Source organism: Cottoperca gobio, chromosome 13, assembly GCF_900634415.1.
Source record: "Cottoperca gobio chromosome 13, fCotGob3.1, whole genome shotgun sequence".
NCBI classification, from domain to species: domain Eukaryota; kingdom Metazoa; phylum Chordata; class Actinopteri; order Perciformes; family Bovichtidae; genus Cottoperca; species Cottoperca gobio.
The window spans coordinates 8,548,441-8,574,852 of record NC_041367.1 but is presented as its reverse complement, the minus strand read 5'-3'; the positions used below and the strand labels follow the sequence as shown (position 1 = coordinate 8,574,852).

Genomic DNA, 26,412 nt, shown 5'->3' with positions numbered 1-26,412 from the left:
AAAATTGTTTTAGTCTCTTTGAGATACTTGAAATACTTTCTTGTGCTTGTAAATCATCTAATGTCCCCATGTCTTCTTTTGTGTAGCCAATGTTAACTCAAACCAGGGTAGGATTCACTTAAATCAATTCAGGAATCTATTCAAAAGTCTGCATTTTTGCAATTAAGATTACATCTATGATTATTGATAAAAACGCTTGTCAGGTAACTGACTTGCCAATAAAACCTTTATTTTAATAGTGCTCATTTCGATAGGATTCCTGAAATTGCAGTTTCTTATTATAAATGACTCATTCTATACATGTAGGTAATTTACTTTTTTTTCTTCAGGATTTTCATGAAAGGATCCCTGACTGTCCCTTTAAGTAGGCTTAAAGCATACGACCTATCAAATCAAGCCATTGAAATGATATGACTGATGAATTAAAGTCTGACTGATGGAGCTGCTGAGTTGTGAGTCGTGATTTATGTGCTCAAAATGAGCTCTACTTATTTTTCTCAGATGTGATTTTGTGTTTTTTTTTAATCCCAGAAGCTATTGCTGCTAAATTCACATTACAGGAAAGGACTCGGCCATTATTGGAGGGGAAGGAGGTACGAATGCTTAAGCACTGCAAACTAAAGTTTCACCTTTTTATCCATCCTCTATGGGCCTTTTAAGTTTATTTTGTATTTTTAATAGGATATAAGGCATCCTGTTGACAACAAAATCAAGAACAGAATTTTTTGAAAGGTGATACCATTTTAACTAGAAGATTAAATCAACCAGATCGTTGGATATATGAAGACTTTTGATAGTTTGTCGTTTACAATAAGCATCTTAAAAAAAAAATGCAAAGCAGTACTGAATATAGACGTTTATTTAGTGTGCAGAGGGCAAGAAAATACATTATTTTTATTAACACACATTTGACTATTTACTTCATTTCATGCAAAGTATTTATTTAAGATTTAAGCTTGTATAACAAGAACATAAAGTTCATAATGCTAACAATGTCATGATATAATAAAGTGTCAACAAGTAATGGTATCATACAAGAATAAAGCTCAGAAGAGGTGTAGCAGTGACTCGAAGCTGTGGCAACTACAGACTTTATATTTAGCGGAGAAAGATTTTGACGTTTTGACCCAATATCCACCTAAAGGTCCCGTATGTGATGTGTCAGGATGTATTTACTTCTTTTCAATCTTTCCTACCTGAACGTATATGCTGAAACACTTGTTATAATTCTTTGTAATAGTTTGATGACTCAAGCAGCGCAGTGTGCTGAAGATAAGATTTAACAATAGAGAGACTTCAGCATTTAAAAACAAATACAGGCATTACTGTTTCTCAAACTACTAAATGACAGAACATGGTCTGCTGATCTACTTCTGTGAACGTGCAAACACAAAGTTTAGAAAGGAGACTTCATTCTGTAAAGCCTACTTTCTTCCAGAATCCTCTGTTGTGATTAATAGCCTGAAGAATCCTGGTGCGCATTGTCCTCTCGACTGGGTATCTCTGGTAGATGGGCAGCAATAACAGACAGTGGCAGGTGAGGGATTCTGGCAAATGGATCTCAGTGGTATCGGGCAAGACGGCGACTTTCATCTTGATGCTCTCCATACCCAGGAAGGGTACACGGTAGCAGCCTGTGAGAAACACTGAGCACAAAGACAGCATCTTAGATGAATTAAAGAAAACATCTAAATGTTTCTTTCAGCGGATACTAACAGAGACAAACTTGATCAGTGATAATAAGCACAATCGTGTATAATACTCACAAAGGAATTTCTTCTTTTCCTCTGCTGTCAGACTCTCAAACACCTGCCAGAAGGTCTCGATGTTTGGATGCCTTTCATGGTAGTCTCCTTCGTAAATGGTGTTCTGTTTGAAAAAAAGATGTGGAAAGTAACTAACGTTTACTCAACTACTTTACTTAAGTACAATTTGAATGTTCTTGTACTTGAATCTTTTCATTTTATGCTACATTTACTTCTACTCCACTAATATATTCGACTCTTTACACATTTATCTTACAGCTATACTTACTAGATACTTTTAAAATTATGATTTTAACAAAAAAAGCTTATAAAATACAAAACATATAATATATATATATATAAATATTAAAACAGTGTTTTGTAATCTTTGTGGCTTGTGACTAAAACAAGTGTTTAATTGAGTTGTTAGCAGTTCCAAAGAAAGATTTCCCATCTACTACTACTAGTATTAACAGCCTAATAGTCATATTATGATATATCACTCAAATACTTTTACCTAAGAAGAACACAGTACTTTTACTTCAATAAAGAATGTAAGTATTTCTTCCACCATCAACTATATATAATTCACAATTACAATTACTAATTATTTTTTATTGTTTCGAAAATGTTAAATTGTCTTTAAGTTTCTTGTTTGTGTGTTCGGGTGATCGTAGGAAACTCTGCGACAACCAAAAAGCACTGAATTCATGAGCTAACTCCCCCACCAGCACTTGCACACACAACTATTTTCAAACAAAGTAACCTAACATAACTTAACATATTAAGTATGCAATGTAATGTAACAACTGGTCATCTTGCCTGCTGTATTTTGGTACTGTGTTCTTGTTTAAAATGATATCTCTTTGGACATAAGCTGCTATACAATATATTTAATATAATAACATTCAAAGATCAAAATCTGTCCTGGCTTTCAGCAGACCTTCTTGAACACGTCCCAGTCGTAGTTTTCTTCTCCCACCATCACTGCTTGCAACTCCTCGGGCTGGAAGAAGTCCACCACGTTGATGTCACACACCTTGAAGAAGCCTCTCTTGAACGCTTCGAACACTCCCTCCACTGATTTGTTGAAGACATAGTTGACGTAGGCGTCTATGTACTCTTTTCTATTAAAATAATAAAAAAATATATACAAGTAGCTTCAACCGAGTGCTGACATTGTCCAGAGACCTTCCCTCATCTCACAACTGCAAGTCTCAGTCAACATAAATGTTCCTTATATAAAACAATATATACAGTACATATAGTTATATAGTACTACTGCTAGATAGCAGCAGAAAGCAGGATGTGCAGCCGATATAAGAATTAATAATGTTGTCTTAGTCGACAGTACGCACTGCCTAATGTCAAAACATCTGGGAGGATATCAGAGACAGCGACTGACAGAAATGTAATACATGTTTAAAAGTTGTGAGGCAGACTAAATCTGTGCTGTTGTGAGTACTGCACATGTTGTTACACACAGCAGTTCTGTACAAACATACTTGTTGGACGCTGTGACAGCTTTTTCAGTTTCTGTCGGATCGAGCTCAACTGCCTCTCCGCCCCAGGACACCTGTAATGAATAGTAGTTACAGCCCGATTGGAATATTGCAGCAACACGTGTGAGCAACAGAGTCCAAGTATGAATCATGAGTAAACCTACTCCGAAAGTAATCCCCAGGTCTTTGACATCATCGGGAGAGTAGTCCTCCAAAATGCACCGCCAAGACCTGAAAAACAAAAAGATAAATTTAACACAATTTTATAGATGACCTGCAGATGTCATCTATAATGAGTTGCAAATCACAAACTACTGCAAGACAACAAAAAGTGCAACAACAAAAAAAGTTATCGTACTCTGCCATGACGGGATCAAACTCCTTCATGTCGTCCAGTGAGGGTTTGCCTTTAGTCAGCTTCTTGAAGAGAACCAGTGGGAAGAGCATGTGGACGATGTTGTGGTTGAAGAGAGCCATGCCACACAGAACGCCAAACAGGAAGTAAGTCTTCTCCTCTACTTTTGGCTGTTTGGTTGATGACAAACACACGATTAGGATTTGGTACAATTCAAGAACGATAAGGTCAAATGTACAGTGTGTGTTGCTCTAACTTAGAAAATATAAAACGGGCCATCAGACAAAAGCAGATTTATAGTAATCAACTTAGTTGTATGTTACATTCATAATTGTTGTTAAAGTATTGCGTAGCCACAAGTCGGCCAATTCAATCAAATCAAGGGATTTGTTTAGTGCTTACAAAAAAGGATTAGTATGTACAAGAATTGAATACATGGTTTCTTTTTTTAGTTATTTGGTCTTACCCTGGGAGGGAACCAGGCCAGAGTCTGGTTCTCGTTGTACATGAACATTTCAGACTCGGGAGCCATCAGCTCATCAAACACATGCAGGAAGAAGTCCCTTTTGTTGACCATCATTATCTTCCTGTTGTCCACAAATTGCACCTTGGAAGGATAGAATATTTTCTTAGTAAGTGTCCTTGAACAAAAACTGAATTACTATCAGCTCTAATGATAAATATCCACACACTACTTCCCTGACATTCATTTTGAGCTCAAAACAAATTGTTTGGTGAGCAGACGCTTTAAAATGTATAATTACAAAACCAACAGCTCACTTTCACACCATCCTCCAGTTGATACAACCGAGGGCCAATTTTTAGTCGATAAATGTATACATTTATTTAATTGTCATTACAATGAAATACACTTTTCTAATTGGTACGGCATATTTCCAGGTAGTTATGTCTTCATATTTTTAATGTCCAATTTTGCCTTACATTTTTACTGTAATTGACATTTTGCTCAAGGGGAACATAATCCATTTTACACATAAAGTTAAGTATATTTTTGAGGCAATGGAAATAATGCTATTAAGTTGCATTGTGGGAAGTGTAGGATCCAGGATTAGGGTTTTACCCAGGGGTCGGGAACCTATGGCTCGCGAGCCATATATGGCAGACAATTTTGAGCTGATATTTCTTTCTTTCTTTCTTTCTATTTCTTTAGATTAACAAGTAATAAATACTTATATTGTGTCATTTTAAAGTAAAACATTTGGCAGCTGATTTTTTTTTCTTCAGTTCTCCCCTTTCCTTTCCTTTCCTTTCCTCCACTCTGTCTCTGACTGTAGGTGTGTGCGCGTGGGTATTTGTGTGTGTGTCGGGAGTGGAGCCCCGCCCTTTGCAAAACAGAGCAGAGGAGAAACTGCGCAAAGCAACGCAGCAGACACTGAAACGCGCTCATAAATTAGATAAATAACATGAGCGTTTAGTTTATTTAATAAAAGAGCACCTGTTGAATGTGAAAAGTGAGTTGTGAATATTAAAAAATATTTAAAAAATTGAATTTCGGGGGGGTTCTGTTGGGGGGAGGGCGGAATAACTATACTTAAATAATGCACGCATAAAGTTGCATTAAATTATATGGCTCACAAGGAAATACATTTAAAAATATTTGGCTTTTATGGCTCTCCCAGACAAAAAGGTTCTGGACCCTTGGTTTAACCCTAACAGGGAGTAAACCTTCAAATATCTCTGACTCTACTGCTGCGATTTTTACCATCTTTTATCACTTTGTGGATGTGCAAAACTAAATAGCTGTAGTATCTTTTTAATTACTCTGGAATTCAGTAATATAAAGAACAAAAGCAACACAAATTTGCTTCACAACACTAAAGCTGATAAAGTGTTTACCAAAAGCTCCCTTTTGAAGGCGCAGTGATCGGCTGCACCGAGCTGTCTGAAGGTGTCCTCGACCAGGTGAGTTCGTCTCAGAGATAGCTGGAAGACCGGGGCCGGGGCCGATTCTCCGCTATCTAAGTTCAACTCATCAGGACACAGCAAAGCCATGCGATGAGCGAATTGTTGCACATTCTGTAATTACAAAAAAAATATACACAACAAGGTATATTCTTTCAAATGAATGCTCAAATTTAGAAACAATTTCAGCCGTATCATGCAGTATCATTAATGTACACCTTCAGTAAAATGTTTATAAATTATAGATTTTTATAGATACTGTACCTTCTCGACACAAGCATGGAAGTTAAAGACCGCCGCCTTTTGCACCAGAGTGAACAGGAATGGGTAGCGGCAGAAAATGGCGGGTATTTGGTCCTCATCCTTTAAGACAATAATGGATGATTTACCAAGAAATAATTTCAGCAATAAGCACACCAACCACAAAATTATAAGTATGTTGTGCAAAAGGACAGATTGTTCTTCTGAAAAACAGCAATATTGTGTATTTGGTACGGCATGTTTTTACCTCCTCTTTAGAAAATGTATACCAAAGACTGACGTCTCCGTCCAGCCGCACATTCTCACTGATTTCCTCTACGTAAAAGGTGCTCGGTGGGACTTTGTAAGACTTTCCGGCTTTGTTTGCCTGTGAAAAAAACAATTCATTTTGAAAAGAACACTACATAGCAAACATATTTTCATTCAGTAAGGTATTAAACAAAATGCCAGGCCTTCATGGTAGTCAGGCAAGACATAATCTTGAGCTCTGGTAACATGTGATGGGACTTCATTTTGAAAATCATGTTTAATCCCAAATGAAAAAATAAACCCACGGATGATTGAAATAAAGACACCCAGCACTGACTTTGTAGAGTAGCTTGAGGACCTCCAGCAGGTATTTGACTCCTGGGTTGTGAGATTCCAAGAGGCCATTTTTCAGCATGAAGGCCAGGGCCTTTTTGAACACCAAGATGTGCTTCATTAGTATGACGGGTGTCAGGGAAGACCACCAGCGTCCTGAGAACAAAATACAATGTAGGACTTATATAAGTACGGTGGCCCTGAGAGCTCAACTCACTGGTTTTGCTAATATGTGCTAATATATGCTAATAAATATAACTTATCACTTAAATTCAGTAATATATTAGTATTCAGCATGTCAAAATGCAATTTATTCTGACTTGTTTTAAACAATTAAACAATTTATTTTCGACCTTGAACCTTTTTTGGATCATTACATCTCCCTAAACGTGTGACAAGGAGACTTTGGACAAAATGTAAAGTTTACTGTAGTTGTTTACTTAGTGTTTCCAGAGTCTTCTCATGCAGATTTGCAATAATGACAGCCAACGTCAACGCCCCGTTCATGACGTTAGAGTCCTCTTGGAGAAGGGGACACGTCAGCAGAATCAGGAAGATTTCTGGTGATTTTAGGACAGCGCTTGAATTAAATAGCAAACCAATCAGGAGTTGAAGATTTACCTGCATGGAACAGAGATATATAATAAATGTCAATGTTCGCAAAGCATGCATTCGTTAAATTCGTAAATAAATAAAGCAGTGGCTACTATACAAACCACATCACCAGTTTTCTTATTCAGTCAATGTATGTCTCAAGCAAAAGAACAAATGATCACAGTGACGCATGACAATAATTGAAAGGGCGTTCTTAACTGATTGTTTGATCCATGGTATTGCCAGCAGCTGGTCGAAAGCTTGGCTCGCTGCGTCGAGGTCCACGGTTAAGGCACCTGCTTCTGATGGAGGCCCACTGATAGCAAACACAAATCATTAAAAACAAAGTGGCAGTACCAGTTGGTGTATATGGCATTCAGGTGATCTTTTAATTCTGAAGCTGAACATTATAACTGATTTTTCTGCTGAACAGTTAGACGATAGAAAAAGGACTCACTCAGCTTTGGTGAAACTTGCAACAAGACTTGTACTTGTCTGAAACAGCGAAGATATTTCTCTGTCGAATAAAAAAGAAAAAGGGGAGAGACTTTACAAACACTGTAGCTACTGCGTGATGAATGATATTTTATATGTGCAGCTACATAACTTGATACAAATATGAAAAAAAGACCTCTTCGCCTCGACGTTGCCGAGTCTCATTGACAGCCATTTTTGCAGTTTTGTCTCATCAAGACGTCCCGTTATCTGTCCTTGGTCCAAACTCTTAAAAGAAAGACATTAGATTCAACTTTAGAGCTTTTGATACAAAGGGTCCATTAAATCAAGGTACAAAAATGTTTAAGAACAATGGGCATGAATGTTTTCTTATTTATCTCCTGTTCTTACACGCAGCACTATGAAGAAAATAAGAAAATCCTACTTTTTCATGAAATCTGAGTATGTCGATGAATAGCGTTTATTTTTAACTTGGATACGTGTGCCAGACTTAAGTGCCGTGTGCAAACAACAAACCAACAAGCCCCTGACATTTGACAGGTAACTCAGACAAACGAAAAATGAAGAAAGAAAAGGAAAGGAAAGGAAATTAAATGCCACCTGGGGGTGAAAAGTTGGATTCATGGTGAAAGTTAATATTGCAGACTTATGAAAATTATATCATATCATAACACCAATAAGTCATTGTGGCAGTGGGGTGTGGTTAGGGCGCCGGCTGCTGTGGAGAGACAGGAGTGTCCCAGCTGGAGGCCAGACAGCTGAACGGAATCAGGTAATCAGTCACATAATAAATGCACGGTGAAGGCCTGGTTCTGTTCTCTTGCAGTAGGCTGGGTTCGAGACTAGAGGAGACGCTTCTGCAGCCACGACGCAGAGCAGCCTGGAGAGCAGCGGACAGCAGAGCAGCCTGGAGAGCAGCGGACAGCAGAGCGACCGACAGGAGAGCGACCTGTGTCAGCTGTGCCTGTTTATAAACCCTACCTGTGTGAGAATAAAGCGTGTGTTTGACACTACCACTCCTCTTTGTCATAACTATCCCTGACTGTGGACAAGAGGGTCCACAACTGGCGCCTGAACAGGGACATGACAGAGGAGGTAGCTGCGCAGAGCCCGCTAGGGCTGATCCTCCAGCGTCTGGCGGCCATGCACGAGGGCACCGCGGCCCTCCAGCAACAGCAGAGCCAGACGCTCGTAGACCTGGCGGCGTACCAGAAGGCAGACCTGAGACCTCCTGCAGGGAATGCTCCGATCATCGGCTGCCCCGGAGGTTGAGTCGGGAGGCGGACCAGCCCAGCTCCGGCGGGTCGCAGTACAGAAGATGACGGCGGAGGACGACCCCGAGGCCTTCCTGGACATCTTCGTGGGCACGGCAGAGGCGTGCGGGTGGCCGCAGGCTGAGTGGGGGATACGTCTGCTCCCCCTGCTGTCCGGGGAAGCCCAGCGGGCCGCCCATACCCTGCCTGCGACCTACAGATACGACTACAACCAGCTCTGGAGGGCGATCCTGGACCGGTTGGGCAGCACACCAGAGGGACATCGCCGCCGGCTCCGGCGCCTGCCCTTCGCCTTCGCCCAGCAGCTCCTCGACTCGGCTAGGCGCTGGCTCCAGCCAGGGAGTCAACTCCGTGGAGGACATCGTCGGGCAGGTGGCCCTTGCGCCGTCAGACTCGCGGAGGACCACCTCTCCCTGCCCCGGCGGAGCCTGGGGGCCGAAGCCCAGGCCATCTCTCCTCCACAGCTCCGGCCCGTTCCAGCCCCTGAGGAGGTTCCGGCCTGCCCTGGGGGCCGCTGGCCCTGGCGCTACGCCATCCTCCGGGGGTCCTACCTACACCCCTGGGACAGCTGGACCCCAGTCGCTCCCTAACCCCCAGTTTCCTTTGTTTTCCCCTCCACAGGACCCAGCCTACGCGTCTGGTCGCCCGGCACCGCAGAGGGCTCCTCAAATGTCAGGGCTGGGGTGCTGGCGGTGCGGCAAGCTCGGCCACACCCGGCGGGACTGTCCAGTCATGGAGGTGGGGCAGCTGGTCCGGATTGTGGCACCGCCAGACTCCTCCCCCGGTCCGGAAGGGATGTACCGTGTACCGGTATGTATACAGGGGGGTATTCACCAAGCTCTGTGGGACTCGGGATGTACGCAGACCATGGTCCACCAGCGCTTGGTTCGGCCCGGTGCATTGCTGGAGGCGTCGTGGGTGAAGGTGAGGTGTGTGCATGGGGATATTCACGAGTACCCGGTGGTGACCCTGGTAATTTCATTTAAGGGGAAAAAGCATAGAGTTAAGGCTGGAGTTAGTACTCGCCTCACGCACCCCCTGATACTGGGAACGAATTGGCCGGGGTTTGACAAGATAGCGGGGAAGACTGGGGGGTGCGTTCACGGGCGGTAGAGAAATGTTAGTTGTGTGCGGTGTTCAATGGGGAGACGGAGGTGGCGAACGCCGGGGAGGGGAGGCTGGAGGAGGCTTGTGATGAGCTTCCACCGTTACGTCCGGTGGAGGACTTTCCCCTCGAGCAGTCTCGAGATGAGACCCTCCGTCACGCGTTCGAGCAAGTAGTGTGTGTGGATGGTTCCCCACTACACCCGAACGTCGCACTGACACACCCCCACTTCTCGGTGATTAGGGACAGACTGTACCGTGTGAGCCGTGACACACAGACAGGAGAGTTAAATACCCAGTTGTTGGTTCCGAAAAGCCGCCGGGAAACGGTTTTCCAGGCGGCTCATCATAACCCCATGTCCGGTCATCTCGGGTACGACAAGTCACTCAACCGGATCATGGCCCGATTCTAATGGCCTGGCATTCGCGCGGACGTGAAGCGGTGGTGTGCGTCCTGCCGTGAATGTCAGCTGGTTAACCCGCCGGCCACTCCAAGAGCGCCGTTGCGCCCATTGCCATTAATTGAGGTGCCGTTCGACAGAATTGGTATGGACCTCATCGGGCCATTAGACCGGAGCGCACGGGGATATCGCTTTGTGTTGGTCCTAGTGGATTACGCAACGCGATATCCGGAAGCAGTGCCGCTGCGTAAAATCTCGGCAAAGAGTGTGGCGCAGGCACTGTTCCTGGTTATCTCCCTTTTGTTTTGCAGACCGACGCCTCGAACAGCGGAGTGGGAGCCGTTCTGTCCCAGGAGGTGGAGGGGGTCGACCGCCCCGTACTGTACATTAGCCGGAAGCTGGCTCAGCGGGAGGTGAACTACAGTACGGTGGAGAAAGAATGCCTCGCCATACGGTGGGCGGTCGACGCCCTGCGTTATTACCTCCTGGGGCGCTCTTTCACTCTCTGGTCGGACCATGCCCCGCTCCAGTGGCTCCACCGCATGAAGGATGCCAACGCCCGGATCACCCGTTGGTATCTGGCGTTGCAACCGTTCAACTTCAAGGTGATCCACAGGCCGGGTAACCGGATGGTTGTGGCTGATTTCCTCTCCCGCTCGGCGGAGGGGGAGTTAGCTTGCGGGCTCCCGGCCTGAGTCGGGCGGTGGGGGTGTGTGGCAGTGGGTGTGGTTAGGGCGCCGGCTGCTGTGGAGAGACAGGAGTGTCCCAGCTGGAGGCCAGACAGCTGAACGGAATCAGGTAATCAGTCACATAATAAATGCACGGTGATGGCCTGGTTCTGTTCTCTTGCAGTAGGCTGGGTTCGAGACTAGAGGAGACGCTTCTGCAGCCACGACGCAGAGCAGCCTGGAGAGCAGCGGACAGCAGAGCAGCCTGGAGAGCAGCGGACAGCAGAGCGACCGACAGGAGAGCGACCTGTGTCAGCTGTGCCTGTTTATAAACCCTACCTGTGTGAGAATAAAGCGTGTGTTTGACACTACCACTCCTCTTTGTCATAACTATCCCTAACTGTGGACAAGAGGGTCCACAGTCATCTATTTGCAGCAGCACACCCTGCATACCCACAGAACTGTTGTGCAGTATGCACGGGGCCCAGTGAGTCTTTAAATAGGTGAACACATTACCTGTGTTGGTGAAGTGTAGGTGAAGTTTGTATTCCACCCAGCGGATATTTTCAAGTCTGCGTAAACAAATTAAAAAACGCGTTTAACTTTTACACCACATTTAAAACATTGTTCATTTTCAAATTAATATATATTGCCAGCTACCGAGTGCGGTGCAGAGCGCCAGCGATCAGCTAGCCTGTGGGACACAAACATTAACTCACATGCACTAATATGCCAGGCGGCCGGCTGCACAGAGATTATTGCATCACAACAGCGTCACTTCATTCTCTGCTCAGGACGACGTTACTCCAATACTGAATATCTTTGCAAAGCAAATAGTTGTTTGCTGCTATATTAATTCTCTGAATTTGGAATTTAGAACGCCACACAGCTGAACACAATAATGATTTGATTTATTTCTTTGTTTGAAAATACTAAACACCACACCGCCCATACAAACATACCCTTGGGTACGGCTGCTGCATCTTCCGTGGTCCATGGAAGTTGTACCAGAGTGGGAGTCAGACTATCTTCTGGTCGTCCAGTCCCAATTTGACCTTTGGCCCCATCGCCAAAAGCCCACAGCTGGCCAGAGGAGCTCAAAACCAGAGTGTGACGTCTGGGACACAAGAAACAATTGTGATTGTGAATGTAATCAAACGTAATATGATGTTATTGAAGTATTTCATAAAGTAAAAATGTAATTTTAACTAGATGTGTCAAGCTAGATAAACATGATTTTATGATTGTGTCACCCTAAAATGCCAAAACGAATTAAGACTTTCTTAAATTAAAACACAGTTTCAGTGTTCAACATAAGCACCCTGCCAGTTCTTACCTGCCACATGAAATCTGGGAGGCGGGTCCGTCCACACCGTCGAGCAGTCTGGGTATCAATTCATTAGCAGAGGAGTTGTGACCGAGCCGACCGTGGCTTCCCTCTCCAAAAGTGAAAACCTTGCCATCCTAGAAATCAAAGCATCGCATAATATCATAAGTAGCGACGTCTTAATACTGTAATTATCTTTACAGTGTGATTAATGATCGGCTGAAGTCAGAGGATTTAGTACCTTTGTCAACACGGCAGAGTGTGCCTCTCCACAGCTTATGAAGGAGACACCCAGAGGTCTGAGGGCAGGTACCATACAGATGTTGAACCTGCCTGTTAAAGATGATAAGAAATGGAAAAAAAAGATGCTTATTTCAAATGATGATATATTTGAGCTGATAAAATGTAGGAAATCTTTAAAAAAGGGCTGGTTAGATATCTGCATTGCTGCTGATGAAAGGAGGAACAGGTGAGCAGTTCAGGGGACTGGAGGGAAAAGGGTAATTGCATCTGTGATGAACTTGAACTTTTAACAGTATATTGACATCATACCAGCAACATTACTACAGTTCCAATGTCAACATCTGTCACAGACGTACAAAAGAAAAGTTCATATTTAGTATTCAGTATATTTGTGTCCATTTCAAAATAAAAGACCTCTAGCATATTTTTGTGGACAGAGTTCCTTCATTTGTAAACACAAGGCTTTTATTCTGAAATATTTGCTTGCAGTGAGTTACATGGTTGTATAAATTAATAGAGTAACTGCCTTTAATTTTATTATTATTATAGAAATTGACATTTATAATGAAAAGAAACACTATATTGTTGATGGCCATGGTAAACTAAATGTAGGAAAGGGCCGTCACACGCTTCCCACGCAAGCAGTGTGGTCCAGGTGTTGGTGTTAACATTGCAGCAGCTGTAACTCTCTTCGTCTGTAGGTGGTGCAGATTAACATGTGTAGAATTTGTTTTGACAAAGACCAACGAGTTCCACTTGCATGGACGATCTGCCGCTTTCTAAATGTGAGAAAGTGAGTTTGTGACTGAGTGAAAGTAAAGTATTTGTACCCTTCTCATCCACCCTGTTGAGCCCCAGCTGGCCAGATTTATTGGCCCCACAGCAGTACACCAGGCCTGGGAGCTGTGAGGAACAGAGAGTGGGTCGCTCCGGCTGAAATCTGGGTCACCGCTACGCCGGTCAGAGCGCCCACCAGGTCGGGTACCAATTGGAGCGCCACCTCCTTCCCCAGGCCCAGCTGACCGTTACTGTTCAAACCCCACGAGAGGACATCGCCTCCTGTAAAGTGGGAAATAATGGAGACATTAGCTAATTATTCAACATAGTTTTCACATATAACACAGGTGGTATCAATAGGAGGCTTGCAAAGTGGTGGAATATTAATTGACATTTTATATTCTTAAATATAATTTATCTGTAAGGATTTGTCGGGCCTGTGGGGATTGGTGAAACTGGACAATGTGATATAGTGACGTGAAAATCTAAATCAAATAATTACGACACATAACCAAATATTAAAAAGCTGTGGAACTAGAGCTGGCACTGTTTCATAAAAACACACAAATATGTCATCTGTGTGTTCATTATCTTACCTTTAGTCAGTGCCAGGGAGTGGGCGTTCCCACAAGCAACTTGAATTACAGGTATAGGCAGTGGTATCGGCACATGACTGCATGTTGACAAGACAATAATACGTTTTAAAAAATGAACGAAGCTTTGCCAACTTTCAGTGATAAGTATGCATATTCAAATATTCCATAGACTGATATCTTGCCTTGTTCTGTTGCACAGTAGGTTTGGTAAAATGCCTCGCTGTCCGTCCTCTCCTGCCCCCCAGGAGAACACCTTTCCAGATGCACACACAGCCAGACAATGGTCTTGACCACAAGCTATCGACACCACATCGCCCAGACCCTCCACACGACCTTATACAGGATGACAGACAAGACAAACTGTGATGTTAAGTGTAACAATACATAACTTTAATCCAATACTATACTAATAAGCCTGAACGGTTTAAAATGTGTTATAAACTACAACAAAATGTTATTTACATGTTAATTAATCAATAATAACAATCAATTAAATCAAGTAATAAGTCAGGACTTTTACTTTTGATAGTTTAATTATATTATACTCAGCATGATGTATATCTTCTTACATTCAGTACTATATTACATTTTAATGTGTTTACTTTTACTTCAGTAAATGATCTAAATACGTATACTAAATACTTGCACACCACTATTTCCCCAAATGTCCCACCTGCAATTGAACTCAACGCATAACTTTCGTTGCCTTCACTGATAAGAGGGAAACGAAACTTAGCTCATTAATCTGCATAATATGTGCGGAAGTGTTTACAGATTTCGATGGATTCAATAAACAGAAGAAAAATAACTATTAAAATCAGACGAACTTAATCCTGCATTAAATTGAACTGTCATGAGATTAATTTAAAAAAACTTAACGTCAGTTTTCGTTTTCTTTCTTTATAGTTTAACCAGATTGTCAACTATTATTTACTGATCTCACTATATGGTAATGTTCTTGTTATGTCGAGATTCTGCAGCCTACCTGTTGTCTTCCCATCTTTGCGTTTCTTTCGTCCAAGTTGTCCCTGTGAGTTGTTTCCACATGATAAAACGGCTCCATCCCTGGTGAGGAATAAAGTGTGCTGGTCCCCGCAGCAGATGTTGGTTATAACCCCGGGAACAGTCCAGGCCGCCGGGCTGAGGGCTTTCTGTGGACCGAACTGTCCACTGGAGCTGTCTCCCCAGCAGTACACCGCCATGTCTCCACTTGGACTAATATCTTCAGCATCTGCGGCTGCAATTTATCTCAAATGATGCTGCCTTCAAGTGCTGTCGGAGATTTTAGTATCGCATTCGAAAATAGTCACTTGAAACATTTTTCTGCGGGTGTAGCATATTGAGTTGGTCTACTTAAAATGTATATTACGATAACTCATTTTTTAACTAGATACAGTTGGTCATTTACTTTCAAACCAAAACGCGAGAAATGTAAAACCTGAACATGAACGATATAAGTACTTTCATTTACGAGTTTACCAAGAAGTCATGAAGGCAGCATAAGAGCAACAGAAGTTGCTAGAAGAAATCTTCTTTCTTTCAAAAGTCACTGTTGATGTTTTAAACTCTACGACCGAAATGTTACTCACTCTTAATGTCGTAAAATACAACTTAGTATATCTGAAATAAGAACAATTAGTGTTTTTTGTGTTTAGGGTGAACTGACTCAAATGAACAAAATCATGTTGTTTTTTTATTCAATAAAAAAAGCATGATTTAAACGTTTTCTAAAACCATTTACAGGCAGACAGTTAGCTATTGTCTGACATTTCTGGCAGTAATTATTGCAGGTATAAAATAGGATGTATTTTAAAAACAGAAACAAAAATATAAATAAGAAATGTATAGAAAAGTATTTTATTATTACAAATAAATGTGTCAACATGATCTCTGTGTCAACAATACATGCAGTAGATGTGGTTTAAACTGATTGGTTTAGTTTTTACAGAAGTGAAACTTAAATGCTGTGAGGTCATCATCATCATGGATTCAGAGCAGCTGAAACTGAAACAAACAGTGCTGCAGTTTCCCCAGAAGTGTAGCACATGCACTATTTTTAAATGTATACATCAATATATGCATATATACACATATACGTACAATCACTTTGTGTGCTATCATAGTATCATAACATCATATAATATATATAGATGTTTTTAATAACTCAGTCTAACAACAGCGTACGGCACTAAGAGAGTGAAGATCTCTGCCAATGCCCAATGCTCTATCTCACAATGTAATAATAATCTTAATTATTATTAATAATAATAATACGGTAATACTCTTAAGGCCATATAACATTCGGGGTTGCAAGTGGTAACCAGCTGAATACTCTGTCAAAGGGGCATTTCTTCAACTGGCCATTTAAATCCTCTCTGCACATGACCGAGTCCTCCCCGTTGACCGTGACATCTAAAATTGAATACACACCAACAGACCCGTCCTCAAATCCCACAAACGCACACTGCCGCTCACACACAACCAGAGTCAGCGGATTCTTAGACAGACACACACTTCCTATTCTTTCCCCGTCTGCGAGTCGTACAACCGTGAGGACGGGCCTGGCGTGCAGGGAACAATTGCAGTTTTTCTCCAGGGTAGAGGTGGGACGGGATATGTAGGCAGCGTAGCATCCAGTTGTGTCCAAACAAGCTTTGATGACAGGACCCTCGGCCTTGAATGAGCACAGCCTGACCTGAGCTAAGTCCAAGAGGTTGATGGCTTCATTATCAGTCGACAGCAGGGCGTAGCTCCCATCAGAGGACATCTGGAAGTCTTGTGGCTGACAGTGAAACCTAGAAGGCAGCTGGAAGTGCTTGCACAGGGTCTGCTCTGCTACTTTCCAGGTGTACACCGCCCCTGAAGCAGCCATCACCACCACAAAGTCTGGGTGCTCTGAAAGTGTGTGGAAAGCAACAACATGCTCCGAGCTTTCCACGCAGGAGAAGCGCTTGCTGATCAAGCCCGACCACAGACTGGCAGCTACCAGGTCTCCATGCCGAAGGCCAATAAGGAAGGTGTTCTCAGGCGACACCTGGGCGTCAGATAGGTGCGAGTGTATGCTGCACACAATGCTCCCGTGTGTCAGCTTCCAAACCCGAGACAACCCTCGCTTAGAAATACTGATCCCAAAGTTACTGTTGGGGCTGATCAGGATGTCTGTCGCTCTGCTGCCTCTCATACGCAAGATGTTCTGCCCGGTTTTTGTCTGCCAAACGTATATTTCCCCTGCTGAGAGTGTCACAAGGTGGAGGTTATCGGGAGAAAGACGTAGTTTTTCCACGGGACCATCATGGAGGAAGTTAGCATGTGGAAGTCCTGTTTCTAATCTCCATCTCCACACAGTCTCTGACCCATCAGAGGTGTAGAACCACTCTCCTGTTCGTTCAACCACCACTTCTTTCACTCCACACCCCATTTTCGGAGCTGTACCTGCAGCATCTATCATCCCAGAGTCCCACACTGTCAGGCAGCCGTCATGAGAGACACAAACAACATCTGAAGCGGTTTTGAGGAGTGTACGAGGCTGGTTGTTTATTTCTAAGGAGAGAACACACTCCCCTGTGCTGACCTTCCACACCAAGACGAGGGGACAGGCGTCTAACAAAGCCAGGAAAAGGTGGCCATCCTGGGAAAGCACAGCTTGAGTGAAGGCCCTCCCCTTCGGAGCCAAGAAGTGGTCCCACAGCTCCCAGTCACATGTATCCCACAGTGCAACCTGGTGAGGTTGACACACCAATAAAGTAACAATTTCATGTGAGTAATCTACATTGAGGATGTTATTAGATTCACCTACAGCAAAGCTTTCTGTGACAAGTCTGGGTGGGTTTCTTTTGGCTGCTACATCCCATAGGGTTAAACCCCCCGTCCTGTCAACACATGCCATTTCCCATTTATCTTCACACAGGAGTATTAATGCAACCGCATTGTGGTTAGAGTTTGAACAAGTGCCGAGGAGGCTGCCGGTGTTGGTGTCAAATATGGACACTGTGCCTTCCTCCTGCCCACAGTACATGTAAAAGCCATTAGAGGAGCAAACTAAACTGGTCACAAAGCTCTGACACAGGAAATGAGTCAAAGTCTCACTGGAGACATCAAACACACTCACAAAACTCTCATCTTTCCACCACATAAATATCTTTTCCTGATATGCAACAAACCCCTCAACTTTCTTTGCCGTTGTTTTCAAAGGGTCCTTAACCTGCAGAAACTTTTCTGGGCCCGTCACGTCCCACAAGAAAAGCTTGTTGCACTGTGTGTGAAGCAGTAGGAATTGGCCGCTGCTCTTCACTCCTGCAAACTTCATCTCCTTCTGCTCACAGCTCAGTAATAGTTTGACTACATCACACCCGGAGCCTTTCCAAAACCAAGCCATGCCATCATCCATGATCTCTGCGACAATCCCACACTCTGTGCCAGCTGCTTCTCTAACAGAGGCATCCTTGGTTTTGGCATCACACTTTAAACACTGAATGGAGGGAACAGAAGGGGGAGCAGGGCAAAGCGCTACTCCTAATCCCATTCTTCTTTCCCTCCTCTCCAGTCTGATCTCCTTGGCATAACCTTTGAGCTCAGGAAATACCTCCAGATGAGGGAGGAGGCTAGTCTCCATCACTGATGGCAGCTGCAGAGGTGAGCTCTGCAGTAAGCAAGCATAAGACTTCAATATGCTTGCTAGGAGCGCTCTTTCCCTTGACAAACAGGAGTTGGGTGATCCATCCTCACCCTCCAACATGGCTACCAAATCTACCAGGAGTCCTGCTCGAACCATCGCTTGCTGAAACCTCAAAGACATTAAAAGCCCGTGCTCCAACTCCCACAATTTGTTACTTTCTTGCAAGTGATGCGGCAATTCTAAGACCATCCTCAAGTTCACGCGGGCAACCTCATTGAAAGAAGAGGCGAAAACAAACGGCTGGCTGCATGGCTGCCTGTCTATGTGTATTTCCATTTGGGCGCCGTCCTTGTTTGGTCCAGACAATCGGCCACTGAAATAGTCCGCCATTGCCGAATGAATCTCCCTCCTCACCTCATGAGTGCCTAAACACCTCTTAGCCACCACCAGCTTGAAGTGCCTGCTTACCCAGGACAAAACATGTGACCCTGCAAGTGTCCTCCTAATGAGAAACCTCCTCAAATCTAATAGAAGACTCTCCACGCAGATTTGAGGGACCCTCATATCGGAGGGAGGGCTCTCATCCTGCTGAACGTACTCAGTGAGCACCTTGTGATCACTGGACAGAAGATCAGCGAGCTCGGCCTCAGTGAGCCCGGACCTGGAGAGGCTGAGGTAGGAGACGGCACGAGCCACGATAGAGTAGCCGTGCTTCTGCTCGAGGTGATCTAGCAGCGCAGAAATGGATGAATGGACGCCATCAGGGAGAGACGACTCAGTCACATCTGAATCTGATGAGTTGAGAAGAAAAAGGAAGGGAAAGAGAGACATTTAATCAGACTGCGTTGAGGCCTGAAGTGTATCAGCATTTCTTTGAGTTCCTCGGTTTATAGTCAAAAATCAAACAGTTGTTATTTCTGATGGCTAGAAATCTTTAGTGCCAGAAAGTGTGTTGCACTATTTGTTAATATGGTAATTTCTTGGAAGGTAACACAACCACATTATGCTATAACATCCAAGTATATCTTTTTTTTGTATGTCATTTGTATTTTCAAAAATAAATATAAATATAAAATACAATAATTCCTGTAATCCTTTTTAATGCATTTGAAAAAGAATAAAACAGTCCCCGGCTGTTTTAGGCAAAGATTAATCTTTTTAAAAGAAGAAACTATATATTTGTGACCCATTTCTAAAGATGTATAACTTCAGAGGAAAGACTTGAAGCTGAGCACCACACACAAGATAGGGAGATGTTGGTTTTGGTCTTTCATGGGATTTGTTGAGTATAAGAAAAACATGTAAGCCAGACCCTTTAGGAATGAGTTTACTGCATTAATCGTACCAGAGTGCCAGAGTGAGGTGTGTGAGTGCAGGAGTCGAGCGTAGAGGGTCAGATGACAGGAAGTCAGCGCCTGGTTCACCAGTGCCTGTTGTCCTGATGTCACCCTTCTCCCTGAACTGCTCAGCAGTGACACCAACATCTTCACACGCTGTTTCCTGTCCACCAATCCCAGCTGAACACACACATATCCTGACTCCTTCTCACTGCCCTCTGACACACACTGAGGAGGACTTCTTTGTGGGTTGAGGGCTTGCAGGATTTGTGTTCTGTTGGAGGAGACTGTGAGGATGAGTTTGACGCTGGGAGGAAGGGGGGACGGGAGGCTGTCCAGGATGTAAGGTCCAAAGTTGTTTTTGATGTGACCCAGGCCAAAGAGGATTAGAACTAGAGGTTGTTTGGTAGAGGGCATGATGGAGAGGAGGGATGAGAGACGCTCTTTAAGCTCAGACAAACAAATGTTGGGATTGAAATCCCTGAGGTTAGTGGTACAGCTAGGATCGTCCAGGTCGCTGGGATTCTGCTCAGAGGAAGATTCGCTGTGATATCCACAAACAATTTGATAACACAGGCTCGACAACAGGTGCCTTGGAGAAGGGTTGATTGACAGGTTGCAAAAATAAGTTACCACCACAGGATCACAGTCTGGTAGCCAAGTCTTTATCTGTGGAGAGAGACAAAACACTTGTTTAAATGTTATCAAAACCATGCAGGACAGATTACTTTATCACCGTCTTACAATGTAAATGTCTTGTTGGCTTTTATTTATCCTACTTGGAATATAAGATTTAGTCACATTGGTAATTTCTCTTGATAAAGCTACAAGGTACAAGAAATATTTCTCTTTAACTCATAATATAATATGTCATTTATAAGTAGGGTTGCAACTCTTTAACACCCTTGTATTATGTTGAAAATAATGTACATTAAATACACGTTACGGTTTAGGGTCATATTGACCCTTACTGTGTAAATACACTCAAAACAGTCAAAGAACAAAGAACCAGGTAAAACCAATAAGAACTTCAATTTAGATCATGAACATTTAGAAAAGGGACAAAAATGAATTTAACTTTGTTCTCCTCCCATTCTCAATGCTCACCACATGATGTGCAGAATGTGACTGTGTGCTTTCTGCAGATGTAATTCTTGCATTTCACACAAGAGGTTCTTGTTGTACTGAATGGAACAAGGCGCTCGTCTACAGTAACATATTAACAAGGATTGTACAACAAAGGAGTTGAAAGGAGCCAGTTGAGGTGGTTCGGGCATCTAGTAAGGATGCCACCTGGGCGCCTCCCTAGGGAGGTGTTCCAGGCACATCCAGCTGGGAGGAGACCCCGGGGAAGACCCAGGACTCGGTGGAGAGATTATATCTCCTCACTGGCCTGGGAACGCCTCGGGATCCCCCAGTCGGAGCTGGAGGATGTGGCCCGGAGAAGGGAAGTTTGGGGTTCCTTACTGGAGCTGCTGCCCCAACGACCTGACCCCGGATAAGAGGTAGACGATGGATGGATGTACAACAAAGGAAGAACTTCGACCCATTTATCCCATACATCTCTGATCGCAGCTAGTTTGTCTCTTTCTCGTCGACTAGTTCTGGTGTCACGGTTGTCAAATCGGATCACCCGAGATATCATGTGAAATGACTCCAGACACATTGTTCCTCTAAAGATTGGCCTTCCCTTCTCTTCATCCCTTAGACTGGCAGCTGCTTCTCCCCTTGACTTGTACACTGCGGCTAATACCAGAATTCCAATGTCTGCATGCAAGTCAATCTGAGCCAGTGACTTCCATGTCTCCAAGTTGGTCATGTCCAGTATGATCCTCTCTATTGGTGGGATATGAAGAGCTGAAACGCTGATTGAATATCATCAACTCGTATGGCAGCAAATCTTGTAGGGCCTGGAGTCATTCTGATGACATTGGAAGATGACAGTCTTCCTCGGCTTTGGTGTGGTGATGTTGACCACTTTATGTTGCCATCTTGAGATGCCCATGTAACTTCTGTTGAGGATCGCTGCATTCCTTGGTTTTCATCTGATGGAGAGACTACGGCAGGATCATCCTCTGAATCATCTTCATCGTAGGAAAATTCATAATCTGGATCGTCAATAGTATTGTCCTCGGTCTCTAAAACCTCTTCCTCTACACTATCACAGTCCAGAATCTGTGATAAAGCTTCTTCAGTTGTAAATCTTTTGGAGATCATTTTGTATTGTGTGTCTCAGAGAGATGACATTACAACACTGACAAGAACAAGCGTGAGAAAGCTATGGGTATTTTTGCTTTACAAAAGTGACTTCAACTATTCATGATTATCAAAATAGTTACATATTCATTTCTGTCACTAACTAATTGATTTATGACTATTTGATTGCACTTTTTAAGTAATTCAAGCTAAAAAAAAGTAAATAAGAAGGTTTAACCTTTTTTTTTTTAAGTGGACTGTTGCTAGAAAATGTGTGAGTGTTCATCCTACGAATACTTATTTATATCTCTTCTATCTGTTTATAGCATGTTTTGAATTGTTGGGATTTGAAATAGGTTAGGGAGGGGACTTAAAATGTAATTTGAGTTTCACTTCCATACACTTACCTGTTGAGAACAATGTGCCATCAGAACGGTCTTTCCTGTGCATGGTCCTCCTGTCACCACTAGTGGGCACTGCTGCCCACTCTGCTGCACGTAGGCTCTGACCTTACAGCAAATGAAAAGAAACTCGAGTAATGCAATGTGGCTTTATCAGAATGTCAGTAGATAAAGAAACATCCACAAAGTGACTTTAAATTGATAAAGTCATCCACTAAATTGTAAAGTACTGTTGTTATCTATTGATGAGTGTGTGTTCAATCTTCACTTTTTAATCTTTTACACTGCCATATTACAAAATAAAACAGCAGTAACTTTATCCACAGTATAAGCAGTTAAAAATATCACATTTTAATGCTGTTTTTTTGTGTTTAGAAACCACATGACCTTTTCCTCCTCTGGACGAATGATGTCATAAAATCTAGACAGTACGTCACACAGCTCCTGCTGCTCCGCCTGCTCTCTGGCCAAAGCATCACCGAGCTGAGAGCCCTCACTGCTGTCTAAGACGCTCAAGGTGTCAATCAACCCCACAAGGTCAGAGTACACCTGCTGGCACAGACACTCGGCATAGCCCCGCCTCCTGGCTGTGGTGTAACCATAGCGATGGTCACACTCTGTGGCAGTGCTGTAGACTAGAAGCTGGGAGGAAGTGATGAGACCAGGGAGGAAGTTGTCATGAAGATCTGAGAACAATTGTCCATCAGTGGGTGTTGTCCTTACGTCAAAGGTAGCAGCCTAAAAATACATGAGAATTTAACTATTATATGAACCATTTATAAAAACCTACATTTGTGAGAGGTATTTCAGGCTCCTTTCTATGTTCTGTCAGGAACTACTAAAAAAATACTAAACTTAATTAAAAGGGCTCGAGAGCATCCCTTTTTGCATATTCCCCCATTACGCTTCTAATGTAACATTTACTTGAATCACATTTCTTGATGTCTTGGATGTTTATAGTCCACAGAGGTGATTTATTAGCTAAAGTTAACTAATGTTTCACGCTTGTAATTTTGACCTGTCTTGCTATAAACATTTCTGATAAGCCCCACTTACTCCTTCTATTAATAAAAACTAAATATGTGGTTTCTGAAAGCCACACGTGCCCACATGTTCAGCTATTAGAATAAATAGTGTCCTTCTAAAACATGAAAAATTTACTTTTGCCAATAGTTCACTCTATAATCAAGAGTGTATTTGTAAAACTAATCCTGAGACAGTGATGGATGACTCTGACCTCTGACTGTGGCTGAGGTTGTGACGTCATCTGTCTCTTCTCTAGCTCTCCTTTTGCGTTGATGACTCTCTGGACGTAAACCAGGCAGCGTCTGATGATGTCATTATCAGGACGGTTGTCCAGAGCAAATCGCAGATCTGCATCGAGGGCTGGAGAGGAGCAGCCAAACACATATTAAATTATACGTCAACAACAACTAAAACGCAGACAGACATTATATCTCACCTGATCTGTAGTAGCTCTGGGCTCTCTCTGGGCTTATAACACCGCTGTGGACGCACAGACTAACAGTCGTCTGAATCACCTTCATCAGTTCTTCTTCTTTAGCCTTCATCCTCATCTCCTCTTCTTCCTCAACCTTAGCCTGAAATTATATCTAAAATATGATCATATGCACTACAGAGATGTGGACTTTGATGATATATAGACTTTGAATGCATGCCACATGGGATTATTAAATATTCAGAGTATTACCTTGTATTTATAAATGCTTAATTTTGTTTTCTAAAGGTGCCATATAAATAATGATGTCATCATTATTATATTATTATTACTAACAAGGGAATTTTAATCATTATTTATTCTGAAAGCACACAATAGATGAATCATGTATTTCTGAGGCTCAGTGTGATCACCTGAGGACAGCAGGTGTGTCTGTGTAGAGGTGTGAGGCAGTAGGAGGGAGGGATGGTGTTCTCGTCCCTCTGGTACGCTCGCTCCAGCTCCTGGGTGCTGACGCCCGCCCGCTGGCTCTCCTGCAGCAGCAGCTGGAACTCTGACACCTCCACCTGAGCCGGCAGACTGGCTGTGCCATACTGATGTCCTACCAGAGCCTGCAGCACCGCCACGTGGACACAGAGGGAACAACAACACGGGATGCGATGTTCGGTACTGATTAGTTCAAACTTGTATTGGTGTTTATGGATTTATAAAAGCTCAACAGGGACATGATTTAACGAGAGTGTCGCAGGGCTGTGGTTCCTCTATATTACTCACTATGATGCTCCAGGGGAACCTGGTTTGTTCTGTACAACTGTATACTTGTGACTAAATTAATCCTGGGGACTTGTTTACCAGTAAAAAAGGTCCTGCGGAGCTCTTTCTGCATTCTTTAATCAGCTGCTGTCTCGTGTTTTCATCTGGCCAACGACTGGGATCACTGGACTCAAATGGGTCTATCACCTACACACACGCACGCACACACACGCACACACAACACATAATGGTTAAAACACTCTTGAGGAGAGATGAGTGATAATCAGTTTATGAAAAGCACACAGTGAGTTGCACAATTGGCCAGGTGGTAGCTCAGTAGCATATGATATTCTTCCATCTCTCTAATTACACATGCTGCTGAAAAGAGATGGCACAATGTGCTGGTTGAACTGCCCCGAGGTGATTTCATACCCACTGACACGCTACGCGCAGAGTCACGTTACAGCTGCTCATCCTCTCTTGTTTTGGAAGCTGCCAAATAATATTGCTTTTGTGTTTCACTGTTGACAGGGAGCAATGTTACACAGAGGAATGAATCTGTCTGTAACAGCGCCGAAAACAATTAGTTCATTATTCCTCAAGTCGACTGACAGAAAATGAATTTTCAGCTGGGGAACTTCAGAATAGTTTTATGTAGTTTTGCATTTTATTTAGGATTTTCACATCTCATAGCATCAGCAGTTTCCATTATATTCAACTGTGGCAGTGGGGTGTGGTTAGGGCGCCGGCTGCTGGGGAGAGACAGGAGTGTCCCAGCTGGAAGCCAGACAGCTGAACGGAATCAGGTCACCTAATAAATGCGTGGTGATGGCCTGGTTCTGGTCTCTTGCAGTGGGCTGGGTCCCAGAAGCGAGGTCGTTTGAAGCCACAGCCCAGCGGTGACACAGCACCTCAGTGCAGCCGCACCTGTCTGTGACCACCGCTTAAACGTGTCAATTAAAAGTCTGTTTGGTACACTATTTGGTCTCCAATCATCATTCCCTCTACTGTGGACAGGTGTAGTCCACATCAACATTTAATAAACTAAACAATTAAACTAATGCATGTGAACAATATTCAGATTAGCTGTGAACAGAAGCAACTTTAAGTCTGTCACTTTTGTCACAGATTTCAAAAAGAAACTGGCTTTGGAAGCCATTTCAGTAAATACCTTCCCATCTGCAATACACAACACACACACACACACACACACACACACACACACACACACACACACACACACACACACACACACACACACACACACACACACATACAAGATTTAGAAAAGATAATAAGTACAGTATGTACTCACCCTGACATCCAGTCCCAGTGTGTGTCTGCAGTGCTCTCTAAGTTTGGGGAACACTCTCTCTCTCAGAGCTTTGCGCTCCACCACGCTATCTTTACAAACCATAAACACAAACAACATAGTGTACACATCTAATCACAAAAAACATGATTAAAAAACACATAAACGTACATATTTCCTTTTCTACATACCCTCTGGATTGGAGCACAGATAGAGTTTCACACAGTTGGTATTTGAAGGAGACGAGTCCATTTGTTTTCCTCTGGGGTGATTAGCAATTTGCTACAATAAGGAAAAATAAAGGAGGAAAACTTTTGGCTTGAACATGTTTAATGACCCAAATAAAAAGTTCTCAGTCGCTGCTTTGCTGCACCGCGTTGTTGTTTCTCTTCTACCTCCTGCTCCACTCAGGAAACTATGGCCTCGGGTGTTTATAGAGTACCATGATCACACCCACCTCTAGAGACTGGAAGGTCTATACACACACACACACACACACACACACACACACACACACACACACACACACAA

At 43.2% G+C, this 26,412-nt stretch overlaps 2 protein-coding genes across 2 annotated transcripts; both read right to left on the bottom strand.

Moving 5' to 3' along the window:
* Positions 1–841: 841 nt before the first annotated feature.
* On the bottom strand, positions 842–15,040 carry LOC115017970 (probable E3 ubiquitin-protein ligase HERC6). The gene is given in 24 exon segments (XM_029446739.1): positions 842–1,646; positions 1,767–1,869; positions 2,689–2,872; positions 3,251–3,321; positions 3,412–3,478; positions 3,606–3,772; positions 4,069–4,209; positions 5,460–5,639; positions 5,790–5,888; positions 6,034–6,153; positions 6,373–6,524; positions 6,809–6,989; positions 7,182–7,278; positions 7,420–7,479; positions 7,594–7,685; positions 11,382–11,437; positions 11,828–11,982; positions 12,202–12,329; positions 12,434–12,525; positions 13,266–13,338; positions 13,340–13,494; positions 13,809–13,885; positions 13,991–14,141; positions 14,794–15,040. Coding segments are annotated over 24 exon segments (3,054 nt in total). The 5' UTR covers positions 15,011–15,040; the 3' UTR covers positions 842–1,410.
* A 620-nt stretch (positions 15,041–15,660) lies between these two features.
* LOC115017773 (NACHT and WD repeat domain-containing protein 2) lies at positions 15,661–26,001 on the bottom strand. The gene is made up of 9 exons (XM_029446465.1): positions 25,885–26,001; positions 24,669–24,776; positions 24,230–24,427; positions 23,820–23,946; positions 23,595–23,743; positions 22,745–23,095; positions 22,364–22,465; positions 19,769–20,429; positions 15,661–19,214 (listed from the first exon to the last, which is right to left on the bottom strand). The coding sequence occupies exons 1-9, from the start codon at positions 25,999–26,001 to the stop codon at positions 16,093–16,095; spliced, it is 4,935 nt and encodes a 1,644-aa protein (XP_029302325.1). The 3' UTR covers positions 15,661–16,092.
* Between the last annotated feature and the right edge of the window lie 411 nt (positions 26,002–26,412).